This window comes from Magallana gigas, chromosome 8 (assembly GCF_963853765.1).
Source record: "Magallana gigas chromosome 8, xbMagGiga1.1, whole genome shotgun sequence".
Classification (NCBI taxonomy): Eukaryota; Metazoa; Mollusca; class Bivalvia; order Ostreida; family Ostreidae; genus Magallana; species Magallana gigas.
Window position 1 is genome coordinate 17,567,965 of NC_088860.1, and position 18,973 is coordinate 17,586,937.

At 33.8% G+C, this 18,973-nt stretch overlaps 1 protein-coding gene across 1 annotated transcript; it reads right to left on the reverse strand.

The window, feature by feature from the left end:
* Positions 1–196: 196 nt before the first annotated feature.
* Positions 197–12,909, reverse strand: LOC105330845 (hexokinase type 2). The gene is made up of 11 exons (XM_011432773.4): positions 12,748–12,909; positions 7,661–7,823; positions 7,046–7,185; positions 5,121–5,336; positions 3,544–3,643; positions 2,887–2,966; positions 2,664–2,776; positions 2,299–2,457; positions 1,320–1,459; positions 1,060–1,196; positions 197–953 (listed from the first exon to the last, which is right to left on the reverse strand). Exons 1-11 carry the CDS (start codon positions 12,784–12,786, stop codon positions 855–857), a joined length of 1,386 nt encoding a protein of 461 aa, XP_011431075.1. The 5' UTR covers positions 12,787–12,909; the 3' UTR covers positions 197–854.
* Positions 12,910–18,973: the final 6,064 nt, after the last annotated feature.

Below are 18,973 nucleotides of genomic sequence, written 5' to 3' on the forward strand. Positions count from 1 at the left end.
TACTTTTGATAATTGTGATGTCGGTTTTTTTAAATTTTGTGTAATTTGGGATTTGTTGAGTCTTAGAGATCTTTGGGTTTTGTAAATCTTCAGTTTTTAGTTACTTTAAAAAGCATTACGTGTGTGTTTGAATTCATTGGTGAATATACTCCAGCAGGTGTTTCTGCTATGCAGAATTTGATTAAAAACTCTTGAATCATTTTTTCTTTTAATTTTAATAATAACAATTCCATATTTCATAACAAAAAGCATAATATATCAGCAATTACCGGAAAACAAGTTTGCAGAACTGCACAAGGATTATAATATAAATACTGTTTATAAGGTAAACGCATTTACAATAATGAGTATGTAACAAAAAGTTGCTTTTAACGATTGACAATAAGAAACTCTTATGAGTTAATTAATGCTGTACTGTTCCGCTGTAAAAAGTATCTTTTTAAATCAAACCATTTTCGAGTATGTGTCCAGTAAAACATATCAATGAAAAAAATAAGCTCTTCCACTTCATTGATAAAAATCTCAACACAACAGACTTCATTTTGGTAGCATACGTTTACAACACAAGGGTTCCCTTCATTAATATACATCGCAACAAAATTGCAGTTACCTGCAGATACCTATGTACATGTGTATAGTTTTTAGCCAGCGTTCGTCAACCTGGCGCAATATCATTATGCGGATGGCTAATATAGATCTAAGATTAGCATAAAAAAACAAAACCCATATTTTCCAAACTTTGGCAAACAATATAGATGAATAGAAGAGTACAGTCACGTGATTTCATCTAGAACGTCACGTGATCTTACAATCGCAAGATTCTTCCTCCTCAGGTTCTATATTGTACAGCCTCCTCACTCAGCAACTTGTTTTTTGTCCAGGAGTCTTGTTGCTACAGCAGCGACCAGTGCAGCACCTTTTCCGCTTCCGTCGTGGGATAACGTCAACTTGAACTGCAAAATACCCGGATTACCTTTAATTTTAATTGTTTTAATTTATTTTATTTTTTTTAAATTGGCTGTTTACTTTTAGTTTCTATACTTAGACTGGATTAACTACCTTGTGACCAGGGTTAACAAGCTCTTTAATTTTCAGGACCATAAGATTATGAAATCGAGGATGAAATCGGTATAGGGAGCCATCAATGGCAATCGTCATCGACTTCTTTTTAAGGCGATTGATCAGGGTAGCAATGCCTGAAATAACACGTGCGAGCATAAATTGTGAGAACTGTTAATAACGGATTAATGATCGTCGCAAGAATGGTGCCCGATGCAGCAAGTACCTGGCTACAACACGAATTTGTATTTATTACTCACCAGCTGATGAAAGGAAAGCTGCGCGCGCAGATACAAGGGTGCAGACGTATTTGACAATCTTGCAGTCATCGGATGTGTAGTTTTCAATGCCTAACTCATCAAGTACTTGTTTGGTGTTTCTGAAGAATTCGTCATTGTCACTGTAAAATATCCAATAGAAATATCAATTAGTACATGTCTATATCGATTTTTTTTTTTGAAAAAATGTAAATAAAGCATATAATGTTTTTTTTACAATGTGGAATTCCTCACCCCATTTTAAAATTCTAAAATTTATGTCAAGGTTTATTTAAATAAAAACCTTTTTAATGCATCAACATTTGCACGTTCTGAGCTATAATTATACTTTATGTCTTCAGTCCCAATTTGATATTTTAACATGCGTGAATTTTATTAGGGAACATGCCGACCCAGTTAAAAGTTTGTAGCCATGTCTCAAGATCGGAATGTGAAGTTAATAGTTTTTATATAATATTCCGGAACTTTAAGTACCGCCAATACGGCTTCCCTATAGTATCATTGTACCATTCAATGGTCATAAAATAACAAGGATATTTTTTTTTCAAGGTAATCACCCCCTATCTCTGTACTTGTAGGAAACATTCCAGAACAATTTCTGCCTTTTGGCAAGTATGTCGATGCTGTTTATAAAATCATGCAAATGTACCGGGCTACAAATCATACACCATTTCTGAGACATACATCAGATTCTATGGTCTGAGTTATTGAAGCCATTAAATTATAACTCTGGTGATTGCATTTACATATATTACGATAAAACTTACACGCTAATATGTTGCATTTCGTGAAATTATGCTCACTGACTATAAATAATTGTTCTGTATAACAAGTGAAACCAAACTTCAAGTTGCATATCGTAAAATTAAAGCTGACTGACAATTATTCTATCAAGTGATAAATATTTGATAATTAGAGCTTAGATTAAATTCTTACAATGTAGTAGTGTTTTAAACTTTACCTTTCGACTTCTGAGACGTATTTCGTATAGAATCTGCCTCGAATAAAAAGTTCGCTTTCTTTGTCGATGCCGGAAAACAAAAGTTCATCCATGGCAAGTCTTTCTAATGCCAATCGTACAATCTCACCCATGTACATTCCAGAAATCATCTTTTCCATTCTGAAATAGCATTAAAACAACAATTAAATATGATACCCTTTTGAATGCAGTCATGTAATATTTATTGACTTTGAACAGGTCTGTAGCTCCCGGTCATGAAAAATTCGAATGAGAGACCTGGGAGCTACAGTACTTCCCATAGTAAAAAAAAACCTCAGCAATTTACACAAAAATTACACTAGTTTTGGAAATAATTAAATATTTACATTTGTTTTCCAGGATTAATGGAGAAATTGTCCAGTTCTCGATCGTACTCAGTTCTAATAAAGTCTAAACATCCATTGTCGCCAAATGCTCCCCATTCTGTGTTTATTATGACCTATAGCAGAAATTCAAATATAAATGTAGCTGACCAATATACTTCATTCTATTCTATTTACGGTGTTTACAGATGTGAGTTTAGGGGGTAATTCCATTATCTAGTCTCACCTGGTTTGGATGATCGCGGTCCCCTTCCCACAGACCAACATTTTCAAGAGATTCCATGTAACACGCATTGCATCCGGTTCCTGTGAGATAAAACCATTGTAACAAAATGACGTCATCGTGCATAAAAAAACATTCTTTTGAAAATGTTGTCAAATTATACGTGTTTTTTTCATGACTATAATTAACAGATATATAAAAAAAAAATATGATAAGTAATAAACACTTAATTATTTTTCATCATTCATCCTAGCAATTTCTAAACATTTAGCTACAAGTAGTAACGATTTCCATTAGAGATCAAAATATTTGAATGAAAATGCAAACACTTTTGAAAAAAAGTCAAAATCAGTTAAATACATGTAAGAGTAAATCATTATTTCGAATGTTAAGTAAAATCATTTATAAAAGGGAACTTTGACATTAGGAAGGCTGGATGGGCATTTTAGGCTATATTTACCTCCTTTAAACAAAAAGCTCTGTATAGAGATAGGAAAATGACCGACTCTTAATGCTAAAATTAGTAAAATATAATCATTTTTAATTCACCCAATGATAAGTCTATGGCCAAAATGTTATATTAAAAGGTTTAAGGCAGATCTGATGGGAGATCTGTTGACCATTCAGCCTCCCTAACAGATTGTGGGGTTTGTTACGGACCTAGAATAAGGCCGATCTCACACTGCCTGTCACTGTGAGCAGCCGACATCAGAGTTCCCACGGCGTCATTGACAACAGCCACCACTTCTACAGAATTGATCTGAAATATCAGGTGCATGGTATATCAGCAATACTCAGTTCCATAGTGTTGATTTGAAAAACGGGCTACATACTATTTAACAATATATTTGTTACCATAGTGATTTTTAAAAGTTTAACCAAAAGAAGGATTATTATTTGGACATGGACAATTGTAAAGAAAGGAAGTTTGTGAAATTCAAATTTCTTAAAATTTACATAATAAAATTACCAAAAAGATTCCTATGACCACTTGGCAAACTCAAATAACCGTCGGAGTCCCCCCCCCCCCCCCGAATTTTTTCTGGATCCGCACATGCATTAATTACGTTTATTACGTTAGAGTTACGATTCTGTTCACGTGCAGGAGAAAAAAACCCAACAAACTGTATTACAAGAAAGTTACATTTAAAATTGTCGTTTGTATTATCGTCAATATACAATGTACATCACTAGGACAAACAAAAAATAACTTTAAAGTTCTTGAGATTCTGGCTATTTCCCGGGCACAAATATATAAAAGTAATAACATGCTTTAATAATATTTAACTATCTTTTTTTTTATTTCGTGCTTTTTATCTTTTGATTTATTTCTATCAAGCTTCCTGTCTTGGAGACAATAACTTGTTTCTGTTTTCAACCTTGATGTGAATGAAATTGATTTCCTAGGATTCAAATTTACATTTGATAGACATTTAGAAGTAACATACACTCCTCAATGCCGTCTGTCCCCAGACAGGTAACGATAACATGTTTACTCTGAACCGGCTCAATAACCGCAAGTGCTCACAAGTACACAGTTAGGTGGAATTTCTATAAATTATATAGGTACACCATACGCAATCGGACTCTTTGAAACATACAGGGTTATTTTTGCCCCGTGGTTTCTTTTTTCGCCCTTCTACACTAAATGTAATCTAAAACATAAGCACAGATTCGGCCCGCTGACGAGGGCAAAAGGCCGGGCTGAAATAAAGCGGTGCTAATATTTCCCTGTACACAGTATATGATGCGTTCTAGTAATAAGGAAGGGCGTATTTTTCATAGTTAAGATTGTCTTACTTCATGTTCTCGAAAAAAAATCTTTTGGATGAGCTAAAGAAAACACCTATCGGGACACTAGATTTTTATATAAATTAAACGAAGGCGCTCCAAATTGTCTGGACAGCTTTAAATGTTTATATTTTGAAGTGTATTTTAGGTTATTGCATTGAATTTGAATAATTTAACCCAAAACGCAACACACAATTTTAAAATATATCTTCAATATCAATGAAAAGAAAGTTATTATGGACGCCTACGTAACACGTTTGGTGTCGTTGTACTGTTTAACGGAAAAGACCGACAGGCTACAATATGGTTTGAACCATAATATTCAACCTTCATCCTCATCATAACAGAAGACAGACCGATTAATGTTGTTTCATGCATAAAATAAGACTTATAAAATTCTTGGCAGTAGACTAGCAGATGATGTAACGCGATTCGTTGCCTCTTACCTTAATTCTAAGCAGTGCTTCGTGCAGCAGGCGACATATATCTTCGCCCACAACCCCTTCGCACCGGAAGCCTTTTGTCCATTGGGATAAACGCGCTTTGGCAAGGCCTTCTTGCTTACACGGGAAAGAAAATGTGAAACCCAGAGGCAGCTTTTGGTTTTGTAAATCATGCTCATAAATGAACTTTTTTATACAATCTGCTATGTGATCGAATAACTACAACGAAAGAAAAAAATACAAATTAAGTTTGATATTACTATACAAAATTGAATTATTCAGGTAACAAGTGAAAAGATGTCTATATCACAACAAACCGGGACTTTTTTGTGTTTAAATTATTCATAATCCATTTTTAACCCTTAATTGATAAACACTACCTATCAAGAGAAATGACCATGGGGTACTATATATGCAATATTTTGCCCCAAAAATGACAAAGTTCAACGGATATTTTTCTTCTTCATAAACAATTGATCTGCAAAATAACAATTTCTATCGTGAAAACTGTATGAGGAGTTATCCGTATAAAAGGGGTACCCTTTTGGCAGCCGCCCGCCCGATCGCCCGCCATTTTCACAAAATAACCAGGTTTTCCTTTGGAAAACCCGGTTAAATATTTTTCGAATATTTATTATAAATATACTTTGAAAGAGAAATTGATCATATTATTCAAGAAAAATAGATAAGATGAATAAAGCCAAGACACTACAACGTTGAATGCATCGGGGATAGCAATCGCGTAGTCAAGATCTTTTACACTCAACACTTTGTACTCAGTTTATGTACATGTAAATTGATTATCCTAAACTTTCAATAAAACTTTTAAACGACCACTTGTCTATCGTCTCAAGCCACGGGTTTTGTGTCCATTCTATTTCCACAAAATAGAAATTTGTGGAAATAGAATGGACACAAAACCCGTGGCTTGAGACGACGCCACTTGTCTTAAATTATTCACATTATAAATGTTGGCTGTACACCATTAAAAGACAGTTCATGCGAATTCTGCATGGACAAACTGAGATAACTATCGACAGTCTGGAGTTTAAAACTATTCTCACAAGTAGTCTCGGCTTCCAGAACTTTAAACTTGTAGTATGTGTACTTCTGAATAATAATAAAAAAATATCACGACACGCAATGGACAATTGTAGATCCTGTTGCAAATAGGTCAAGGTTGTTTACTTGAATTTGACACATATGGAATTAAACAAGGACAACAACAATGCCCGGCTATGACAAATTTCAGAGAATATGTCTTTAAGGGTTAATTAATATCGAGTTAAACTTTAGAGATGAAAAATATATCAAATGGATCTAAAGAGGTCGAGACCGGAAAAGTATAGTTCAGAAACCCGAAACCTTCACAACGTAACAAAGAAATTCTGCTTACACTGCAAAACAGACATACGAGATATTTGTTCTGATACGCATTTACAAGTAAATGATGGCTCAGAGACAACGATAAAAGCACTGATGTTGTTGAAAAAAATCCACCCAGCAAAGAATTTTTTTTAAATCAAATGTTTTGAAAAGATTCTGAAAGGCGTACATTGTATTTCAATACTATTCAATTTCAGTAATATTCGAGCTATTATATTTAGAATCCTGATGAAAGTTAAATTTTGGGTCCTATCTCAAATAGAGTACAATAAAAAATATTTTAAATTCTAACCTACCAATCTAGTCTAACATTTTGATATATTGTTTTAGTCGCACTAACAGTATAAGATTATTGAACAAAGATTTTAAAAAGATGAGTAGATAAAGTACCAATAACAAAGTCAACAACAATTTAATATTAATATACTATAGGCCTTCAAGGTTTCTTTTACTTTACTGGGGGTGTATATTTAGCATGGTAATGTCCTTTTGATTGAAACATGTCATATAACTGAGCATGCACACCATGCATCATGACATACCTGAGTTCCGGTTCCCAGCATGACTCGCTGTGGAATGAGGTAGGTCTTACTCTGAATATCAACGTCATGTCCGTTCAGTTTAACCAGCAATACCCGAAAATTAGTTCCACCAAGGTCAAGGGCCAAAAAATTCCCTTTTTCTGCATTAGAAGGACAATTTTTTTTTTATTATAAACATGATTGGTTTTGACGAGGTGTTTAGTATATACGTCCCCAATATGAATTGCTGCGGTGCGGGGTGACATAAATGGGATAAAAATCAACTTACTTTCAGAGTTTTATTTTTTAATGACATAAATGACAAAAACCGAATAACCATATAACTTGAAAATAAGTTGTTGAATAATCATTAATGAATGTTCTGTAACTTCAACTTTTCTCCCACATATTCGGACGAGGACAAAATGGCAGGAAGGTGTTATTGTCACTACATGTATCATATTATTTGGTAGTTTTTGGCATTGTCTTAAAAAAATAAATGTAACTTTTTCTTTAATTATAATGAACAATGGAATTACCACAGACATAGTTTATCTACTTCAAAAGATATATTTATGAATTATTCATATTGGGGGGAGTGCTTGAACAGTGTAACCCTCCCTCAAGAAGACTCACCTGAACCGTCAGGTAAGGCCCTGACAAAAGTGGGGAACATCTTGATGTCGGCGCGCACGTGTGACTTGCTGCACAGTCCGCTCTTCATCTCCTCGTGCAGGAGGTGCATCACCCTCTTGTAGGTAAGTGACGACAACTTAAACCCCTTAATGACCGCCTCAATCTACAAAAAAAGTCAAAATGTATAAAACTTACTCGCATAGCGTATATAAATATGAAGTTTAACATTGGGTTAAAATGATGTTTCCTTACTCTTTCCCATCTGTCCATTAGTTTGTTTTGAGAATAAGTACTCTGCAAACGTGGCTTTTATCTTCTAACCTTATCTTTGGGAATGTTGCATCATTATTTTAGACTAATTTTTATCACGAACAAGCAATCCATACGTTTGCAAAACAACGGAATAAAGATAACCATCAATAACCCATTACTTTTTACATTGTAATATTCAATATTGCGTCTATAGTGTGATGCAGAACAAATTTGCAATCTTGTTTGTGATGGGATACTTTTCCTCTTGTATGCGATTGGAAATTCTCCGTATATTTTTGTGGGGATCATATGGACGACAATTGAAATAAAGAAATTCGTTACCGAGCCGAGCATACACTTATACAAAGGTTAGCTGTCAAAGGACAGATTTACAACATGCATTTGGTAATCAGAAATGGGTCAAGTACACAGTCCATTCAAAAGGATAGTTTGCTTAATCTTTCCATGAACTCTTTTAGGATAAGAATTCAAAGTATATGACCTTAATAAATTAAACCACAGGATTTATCGAGGAACAACGCAAAGGAAAGAAGATAACAAAAAGGACAGACAGACAGATAGATAGAAAGACCAAGCACGTTTAAGTTTCAAAAACATTTAAAATCTGGTTGCAAATATAAGAAGTTATTCCAAGAGCAACTGGAGTAATACGAAAATATGTAGATTTGTTATAAAGCTAAACAAAGAATCAAAGACAGGTATGTATAAATATACATGTATATAGGTTTCTATTTATATAATCGCGATGCCAAACAATCCAGAAGAAGTCCGAATAAAAGCTAGCAGACGATACAACAGTCACTGGTTCTATGCCAAAAACACATACATACAATCAATGCATGTATTTAGGTGCATATGTACAGCGAACGATTGCATAGGTGATTTACAAGCACTTTTTACTAAGTATAATTTATTTCAGGTATAGGATCCCTATTGAAAACAAGTTATATCTGCGAAAGAGGAGGGAGGTAAAGTTAATGTTTGGAACAGCTTGTTTTTTGATAACAAAAATGTTTCTATATATAAATTTACATGCAATGAATTTTGTCTGATAATTTCCATACAAGAATAAAATTAATCATAAAACCACGTGTATATTTAACGTTGTTCGGTGGTCTTTTCGACAATACATCACTTTTATCTCTAAATCATAATATACTATACTCCACTGCATAGGCACTTGTATATTTTCTTTTAATATAGAAAATATTATAGCATTGAATGATTTATTTTTGACGTCGTCGTGCCAATAACTGCCATCAGGTGAGCAGGCAAATTGAATAACGCGAGTTAGAAAAACATAGTAGAATGCAAATATACCTTTATAGACATTGTGTAGTATTAGGTAGGGGTGCATGTATTACATATATTTTTGACTACGAAAAAAACCCCTAATAATCAGGTGCCAGTGATGCACTAGTACTTGGGGACTTGTTTTCTTGCGTTTCTTTTTCCAGAGCTGTCAAACATTGTACAGACGACCTTGGTTATTTAAATAAAATAGTTCATTGCTCGGTAACAAACCAACAAGACTGACATATATAAAAACAAACATAGCAGCTCGTGGACATGTGCCACAGTTATTACAAAGTAATGTCGGCACACAACATCTAATGAAGAATTAGTTCTTGTCATGCAGGGTTCAGATTATTAACCTAAGAATTAAATTTTTAACCGACAGAAATTACTTGTATATGACTGTGAAAAAGCAAATAAAATACATGTACAAGAAAGTTTATCATAACAGAACAAGATTCCCATGAAATAGTCTCGATTAATTCTATCAATGATTCTCTTTTTGAACTGTTATTTATCGTGATAGGTTTACTAATAATGAAGTCTTTCCAAGGGAAAACAGAAAACAAAAACAATCTTTTAATGCGCCTATTTTTTATGTTTTGTTTTGATTGTGTTTTGTTTTGTGTTTTACATCAAAACATTTTCTTAATTCATTTCTTCTTGCAACAACAACTGGTGATTGACTAATACACGAATTGACCGAGCAGTAGAATTATCTCGTTTTCTTTATGGATTCTAGAAGAGTACAATCAATATTGACGAAACCTTATACATGCAAATTCAAAAGCAACTGAATTACTCTTAAAAGTGGAACAAACAGTACGTGAGGTTCCGCAACGTTTTCATCATCAGCAGCAAGTTATCCGCAAAATCTGAGATTTATAAAACCTATACACATGTACAGATCTTTAATACACATTTCATTCCTTTTTTCGACGTCGTACATGTACATATAACATGCAATGTCAACTCAAGCATAGATTGGTTTGTATAAGAACACATTACTCAACCAAGCAACCTAGAATATTCGAAACGAGAGTTGGTAGAATTTTAACAATCATATTCAAGTTTATTTAAAAAATTACCCAAAAAACCCAACAATCGTTTATATCTAAAATTTTACAAAAAGCTTACCAAACTTTCACACTATGCCATATTGTACTTGTTGCAAAATTTCTAGAATTAACATTTTTTTTACACGCACCAAACAGAACGAAGACTACATGTATATATAGATGTGTCCCTATTGTTCTGTATTGTCTGTGAGTATCACAGAGGTTTAACAGAGTGAACTAGATATAATGATTACGCAACACTCTATAAGACTTGCAGGAAACGCATGCTTTCACAGTGCCAAATGTCAGCAGAGAATGTAAATATGATGTGTTTATTAACAGATGCAGGAATCAGGAATCTTATAGGAATATTTGAAGAAGGTACGGTTATTAGCAGGAAGCAACTTTTTTTCCTCTCTGGATGGGGTTTTGGTAAACAATTTAGTCCATCACCCATTTACAAATGAGAATGAAAGTAATATAACCCAAACCAGGTCATCTATGACATGTAAAAAGTTTAGTTTAGGTAAACAAGTAAACATACATCAATGTACAGTGAATGTTTCTCGAGGTTTTATCAGAGTTTGTTGACTTTATGATAAAGTTAAATAATTATGCACCACTTGCATGACTTGAAGCCCTACTAAACAAAATAAGGGAACGTTTTCTCGGTAGGAAAATAGTTGAGTAAACTAAAATTTTACAATGTTCACCAGACCTTGGAAAGCTGAAATGATAAAAGCTGGTGCACATGTGGACCCAAATGCCAGTGTTATAATTAGGACAGTGTTGACAACGTAGAATAATGACCTAGACAATTAGTCTTCATGCATAATTTTACACAATTAGTCAAACCTACATTCTCTTTTCTTGGAATCAGCAATCTATTTTTGCACAGCGCAATATTTTCAAAAATTAGATTAATACATGCTTATGCTACATTCTTATGTAATCATTGTTTAATTACGAATCTCCCTGGTGCAAATGTATTTCAGATTGCAAATGATATGATATGATGCATATTCGTTCTAACCATGGGTTTTGAAAATAAAGAATTCTGAAGAAAATATATACGATTTAAGAAAAAAAAAACATAATAAAGATGGAAACGTGTGTCACAAGACACAGAATCTACAATGGCGTCATTGGGCAGAGTTATATCCTTGTTGTTCTAGCATTTGTTTATAAAAAATCACACTTAAAAAAATTAATTTAGAAAACTTCAGCAATCGTTGATACTTAAAAAACAAATGTACTCGACTAGATCGCTACACTTTGTTTAAACACTTATTCGTACATTTTTTTATTTAGTTTTTTTTTCATTTGTTTGTAAAAATTTTACTTAGCAAATTAAATATGGATTACAATACACTCATTCTTTCATAGTTGTTCATGGACATACCCGAATGTACCCGGCTACAAAGCTTCATGACAGTGTACATCTTGTTAAACTTGTAACGCATACCTTAAATTCTTGAAAACATGAAATGCACGGAATCTATAAAAATGAAATAACACAATAATTAACTATTAATCGTAAAAAGTTTGTTTAAAAAAAATTAAAGTTATAATTTGCTTTCAAGTAGATTTATTTTTTTGAAACAGTCAGCGTAATGGTCGTATTTTTACATGCAACTTAAATCGGTGGCCAGTCAGTAACTTTACAATGTCAAGGTCAGCACGTGTACTGACTTAGATAAGAAAGTTATGAAATAAGAATGAAAAGCCGTGAGATTTAACGCAAGAAAGACAAGCAATGAGGTGAAGAGGAAGAGATTATGCTTTGTAAATTCACTGAATGTGATATTTGAAATTTAGATACTTCTCAAGATTTTCATGAATTTTCTTTGTGCGTTGAAAGAAAAATGAATGCATTGCTAATTGAAAATATTAAACAAGTTTAGAATAAAGAATCACCAAATATTGTATATCTTAATATTATTCTGTTTCCCATTCGGATCCCCAGCTTGTTGTTTTCCTGCATTCGTCCTTGAAACTCACACCCACATATTGTCCAATCAGATTTCGAGAGAAAACAATATCTAGCTATTTTCGATTAACACGAAATGAAAATAAGTTATTCAATCCTTAAATATATAATAAAATATATATCTTAGCACATGCATACATGTGTGTTTGTTTGTGACTGCGTCATTGCCCAAAACAGAAGCTCGAGAATGCAGATTTACGCATGTCGGTTTTGGAACACCTCCAAAAGCAAGAAATTCCTGGTTCAAAAATATAACGTCGCATTTTCTTAAACATACATCTCAAAGTTTTAAAACTTAGCATTTACTTAAAAAGGTAAATAGGGAAACTGAAATTGTGTTAAATGAAAAATATGCAATGGTTCGTTACCAAAGATTGACCTAGATACGACTATTAGATACGTCACCCAGGTTCTCAAAAGACCGTTTCATGTTTGACAAAATAACGTAAGAAGCGGTAGAATTTACTTACTTTTTCATATCTGGTCATTTGCTCTGGGGTGGAAGGCATCTTGAGAATCAGTTGTCGTGCCGCTGTGAGGGATATTTCGACGTTTTATAGCCCGATCGATTTGCCAGCAGTCTCGCTAGCATGTAAACACAGACATTATGAATTAAAGAGGCCTTGAAGGGGGAGCATACTCGAGTTGACCTAGATTTGAGGCATATTGCTGAACAAGGGGAAATTGCACATCTTTATGTAGATTTAGCTCCTATGGTATTAAGAACTGTCAAGGACATTTTTTATCGGCATGGCAATTTTTTTATCTTGGGTAAATATACATAATAACTGCTGACAAACATCGAATGATATATTAATGTACTAACTTTAAATTGAGAGTCCTCGATGTGAATTGAGCAAATAAGCATACAGAGAGAGAGAGAGAGAGAGAGAGAGAGAGAGAGAGAGAGAGAGAGAGAGAGAGAGAGAGAGAAAAAGAGAGAGAGGGAGAGAGAACAGTGGCATCGGAAGCAAATTGAAAGGGGGGGGGGCTAAACTAATCTTCAGAAATCTTGACAAAACCTAATTCCCAAAATCATGAAAATCCTAATCCGTTGGGGAGGGGGGGGGGGGGGCTAGTATACCTATAACTCCAACTTCTCAGTATTTCATTCTTTTCCAGGTAAATTTCAGATCAAGCTTGCTGCGAGAAAAAGTGTGGGGGGGGGGGGGCTGAACCCTCTATTATGCTATGTGTCTAATGGTTAGGTCTACTTAACTTTGCAAAAAAAGTGGGGGGGGGGGGGGGCTTAACCTAGCCCCCCCCCCCCCCCCCCCCCGGTTCCGACGCCTATGGAGAAAGAGAGAGAAAATAAATAATATCATTATATTGATAGAAAAAGTTTTCGGAAACTTTTTTCCTTCTATATTACAACAAAATCTTTTCGTGGGTGTTATTGTCTTGAAATCACTAATTAATTAACAATTTGCCTTTTAAAAGAATGAAAGAATCATATCATGTACATTCATTGTAATAAAAAAAAAAAGGAGAGAGAGAGAGAGAGAGTTCACTTATTCCTAGCCTTTCGAAAATTCAATTGATAAGTTATAATTGTTCGATTACATTTGTAGTTGTTTTTAAATTACTGTACGTTAGTCGCGATCGTTAACTAAATTCTTTAATAGTACAAGCTTGTGTGATTGTAATGTAATTTAGATAACCTAATTAGATGATAATTCCCAAAATGTTTTAGATGAGTTTTTTGTACTATAAATACAGGTCTTGTTTTACAGTGTTTGAATCTGTTTATAAAATATGCACTTAAGTGAATCTTCCATACTCTGCAACAGAATGGGAAAATGTAAAGAAGATGAGAATTACCAAATGTAATTCATATCGAAGAAACTGAATATATTTAAATGCCACAATGATTGAATTTCTCCCGTGATGAAATCATATGAAAAGCTGTTCATTATTTTTGCAGAGGAGTTTTAAAATCAATTCAAAGAAATTACCAGGTAGGCTATCATTTGACTTTATTAACATCTTGTTTCAGTCCACTCCGCTCCCCGGATTGAACCGAAAATACTTGGCTAGCGAAGACGTGAACATGGAGTCATGATCTACGACTGTTCTATGATGCGTTTTGTCATTTTATTCTATTTTCATTTTTTTTATTTGTGATTTATTCAATTTTTTCACATTTTAAAATACTTAATAGGAGGAAAAGCGTTTACAAAGGTTTGGACGCGCACCTTGTGTGTGTAAGAAATTAGGAGTGAGGGATCCTAAGAAAATGTTATCATCATTTAATCATGAATATTAAAGAGTATTCGATAATCTGTACCTAAAATTCGATAAAAATCAAAAGATGTTGCATTTAATTTGATCCGAATTATTGTTAAATACATAATTTTTATGGCATACAACTTACAAGTCACATTTAATACATGAATATGGTGCTAAGGGTTCAGTCATCTATTGGGAACTAAAATTGTACAAATACATTTATATGTCACACATAAATCAAGCTACATCTTGGAACATATATTGTTGGACATTTGTATACATAATTTTTTTTTACAGATTTCACACCAATTTTTAAATAAATGGCACAAGTTACACACATTTTTCACTAGATACTTAAAAACATGAATAACAACATAGTATATATACTGTAATAGTGATTTTATTATTTGAAAAAAAAACTTGATATAATCACCTTTATTTCGTAGAAATTTTAAAACGTGTTTATATCCATTGGATTATTTATATATTTATCTGCCTCGTTAACTTAGATATTAATATTATTACTAATTGAATAAAATTGTTACTGAATGACTACATCGGTTTACTGATCAAACTCATAGACGGCGAGGCTTAAGAGATTGATTAACCGGTATATTTCTATAGTCAGTCAGTAAAAAAAACAGTAAGCGTTTTGTTTTCACGAAGACATTTATTCACAAGAAGTGGCGATCAGCTCAAATACATGTTAAAGTTTCCTATAAAATAACATCTCGTTCAATACTCATCAAATTCTCATTCTCACCTTTCATTATTTTTGTTGTTATATAATTTTAACGACATTTTTCTTTCCCCTGCAGAGCTTTGCGATTTCGCATCCAACAATATTACTTATTAGGTTTGTTACTGACTGTTTACAGAAATTTTTGGGGTCGTTTAAGTCCATAGAAGGCGAGGCGGAGCCGAGCCTTTTATGGACTTTACCGACCCCACAAATTTCTGTAAACAGTCAATAACAAAACTAATAAGTGTTTTGTTTTGTCGAGGACCTAAATTTGATATATAAACAAACAAAAGATGATCTCAAAGGGCAACCACTCCAATTCAAATAAGAGGCCAATGGGCCACATCGCTCACATAGGGAACAATAGGTATGATAAAATGAGCTTAATAGAGTCATAATACAAAATATCTGGACAATGTAGTATAATACACGAAGATACTGTATAAAAAAGCCATTTCCCCCTGGCCGGATATTCTTATGTTTCTTACCATTAGTCCGTTTTCTAAACACATTTAAATCTACATTTTCTGAGGTTGCTTTCACTAAAGTTACAGCTTTTGTAGGCAAATGGGTTTTTAGAAAAAAAAATTAAAAGATTTTTTCTAATATATTCCTATATATATATTTATACCCCCCCCCCCCCCAGGTTGTGACCCCATCCTACCCCTGGGGTCGTGATTTGAACAAACTTAAATCTTTCTTTCCTGAGGATACTTCCACAAAAGTTTCAGCTTTTCCCGGCTGAGTAGTATCATTGAAGAAGATTTTCGAAGATTTATTCTATATATCCCTATGTAAAGTTCAAACACCCCTCCCATTGTGGCTCCATGCTACCCCAAGGGATCATAATTTTCACACCTTTGAATCTACACTATCTGGCAATGTTACCACACAAGTTCAAGCTTTCCTGGTTGATTAGTTTCTGAGTAAAAGGTTTTCATATTCCTATGTTAAAATTGACATCCATTGTGGCTTCACCCTACCCCCATGGATCATGATTTTCACAATTTTGAATCTAAACAATACTTTAACACAAGTTTCAGCTTTCCTGGTTGCTTATTATTTAAGAAGAGTATTTTTAAAGATTTACTCTATATCTCGCTATGTAAAGTTTGACCCCATTGAGGCCCCACCCCACCCTACCCCCGGGGATCATGATTTTCACAACTTTGAATCTACAATACCTGAAGATGCTTTCACAAAAGTTTCATTTTTTCTGCCTGATTAGTTTCTGAGGAGAGATGGTTTTTAAAGATTTATTCTAGATACTCCTGTGTAAAAGTTTGACCCCTTCCCTCATTGTGGCTCCACTCTACCCCCGGGGATCATGGTTTTCACAACTATGAATTTACACTACCAGAGAATGCTTCCACACAAGTTTCAGTTTTCCTGGCTGATTTATTCCTCAGAAGAAGATTTTTAAAGAATAACTGTTTATTGTAAATATTCCTACGTTAAAATTCGAACCCCTATTATGCCCTTCCCCTTCCCCCGGGAGTCATGATTTTCACAACTTTGAATTTACACTACCCGAGGATGCTTCCACATAAGTTTCAGCTTTCCTATCCAAATGATTCTTGAGAAGATTTTCTAAAACTTTCAATAATTCCTAATTATCTCCCCTTGAAAAAAGGCGTGGTCCTTAATTTTTACAACTTTGGATCTTGAAAGTGTAGAGAGTTTACAGGCAGAGAGACGACAGACAAAGGACTATATATGATATGGGCCTAAAATGGCCCCCTAAAATGAACATCATCATTTTACTGTAATTCTTTGTTTTCTTTGTACAGATATATACATGTATGTGATGTTTTTACATTATGTTCATTTTGACTCAAGTGCCCACAATTTAGAAATAAAATATCATAGAGATAACATTTTCCGGCCATTTTTGCATTTTTAGCACAAGTTTTTCTCTCTGAAAACATAGTGCGCAAGCTTGAACAAACAAAATATTCTAATCAGAGATGTAACTTGCCAAGACTAATAACTGACAAAAAAAATTTCCTTGTTCAAGCATGCGCTCTATATTTCCCACTCGTTAAAAGATAAGAAAATTGTCAATTTCTGACTTATTTTGATTGAATAGTAGAAATAGCGTCACTTCTGACGTCATATACTGCAAGTGAGTGCAAAAAAAAATCAAACAAATAGGTGAAAAATATATTTCATATCAACTCTTCTAAAAAATAACAGTACATTTTATTGTTCCCGAAACACTTTAAAATTGCGAATCAAGGGGGTCAAATTCAACTCGTCTATCTACTAGTATATTAAAATAATAGACTCGAATTTTTGGGCTTCAATACCGATAAATCGGAAAAGTACTGTCTTTTGTTTTATATATTTAAACATTATTGGTACTTGAAGATTACCAATTTGTTTACATTTTTTATTAATCAAGCTTTGCTAATTAATAATCAACGAAAATTCCTCAAAAAATTCCGGAAAACATCTGAATATTTTGGATTTTACAATCTTGCGCATGCGCATTACATTCACGCTAAATCACGGGAGGCTTTAAATTTTGTTTCCACATTATCACATTTGCGTTGATAAACTCAGAAACGATAAAACAAATGCGTGTAAATTTTCATTGGAAATTTTTTTCTGTTCATCTAAGAAAATACGGGAGATTTTCTTGAGAAAGAGAACGGGAGAAATGAACAATTTTACTGTTATTTTTTATGTAACTTTATTAATCTTCTCCAAAATCGTTTTGGAACGATTTTGCAATTTTCTGCTACATTACGGGTACAATGCATATGGGAGGCATTTAAACTTTGTTGAAGGCCTTTCCCGAGACAAAGTTAGATTATTCCAACTCAGCAGAGTGTAGTGAAATTACAATGAAGTGCATTGAAGTGGTAAAAGTTTTTGTTTGAATGGAATATCTTACACTTTGTATCGAACGTCAATTGTTACATAAGACACGCCCATTTCTTTTATAACGAGGAAAACAGTATTCGTAACCATGCTTTCGTAACCACTCATCTTCTAAACAATACAAGCAGGGCTGCAGACCCTGGAAATGTGGACACAAGCTGAATCCCGATATTTTCTCCGTATATGTTTTCCGTGCCCCGTGCATATCCTCAGTCCCCTCACCATGCTGCGAGCACAGCAAAAAATGCAGAAGAAGACGAACAACGTAGCTTACCCCTCTAAAACGAAAAACTGAAACATGTGCATAAATGTTGTGAACAAAACTTTTTTTTTATTTACAATACAGTACATGTAACAGGAAGTTCAAAACAAAAATAAATTTGTTACTGAAAATATTATTGACTCTTTATTTGGAACAATGTCACTGTTTCTGAACATAGTTGGAAAGAAAGAAAGTGTGTTTATGTGTGTTTTTTGTGTATAATGAACATTCCATTCGAACGAAAACTTTTACCACTTCAATGCGCTTCATTGTAAAAGCATAATTGTAGGCTTAAAGTTTAGTTATGCAAATGTCAACAATATACGGTGTGTCTATTTCGTAAATATCCGATATCATATGCAATGTCAACCCGTGTATGCACGGGTCAAAGTATAGTATCATATATAGTTCTTTGATCAGAAAAGCTCACTTAAGCTACATGTATCAGCAGGTGTATAGAATGCAGTTTCTGTTGTAAATGATTATATGAAATAACGAGATAAGTAGGCGAAAGGTCGGCTATATTGTCGAACATACCGGAGCACACGGCGGGTGCGACCGGTCAGCAGAGGATGCT

Excerpts from the sequence above, each read along its gene's own strand:
- LOC105330845 (XM_011432773.4), bottom strand. The coding sequence starts at position 12,786 with ATGCCTTCCACCCCAGAGCAAATGACCAGATATGAAAAA. Across the intron at positions 2,458-2,663 it reads ATTAATCCTGGAAAACAAAT|AATGGAAAAGATGATTTCTG; the intron begins GTAAATATTTAA and ends ATGCTATTTCAG. Across the intron at positions 954-1,059 it reads TTGTTAACCCTGGTCACAAG|TTCAAGTTGACGTTATCCCA; the intron begins GTAGTTAATCCA and ends GGTATTTTGCAG.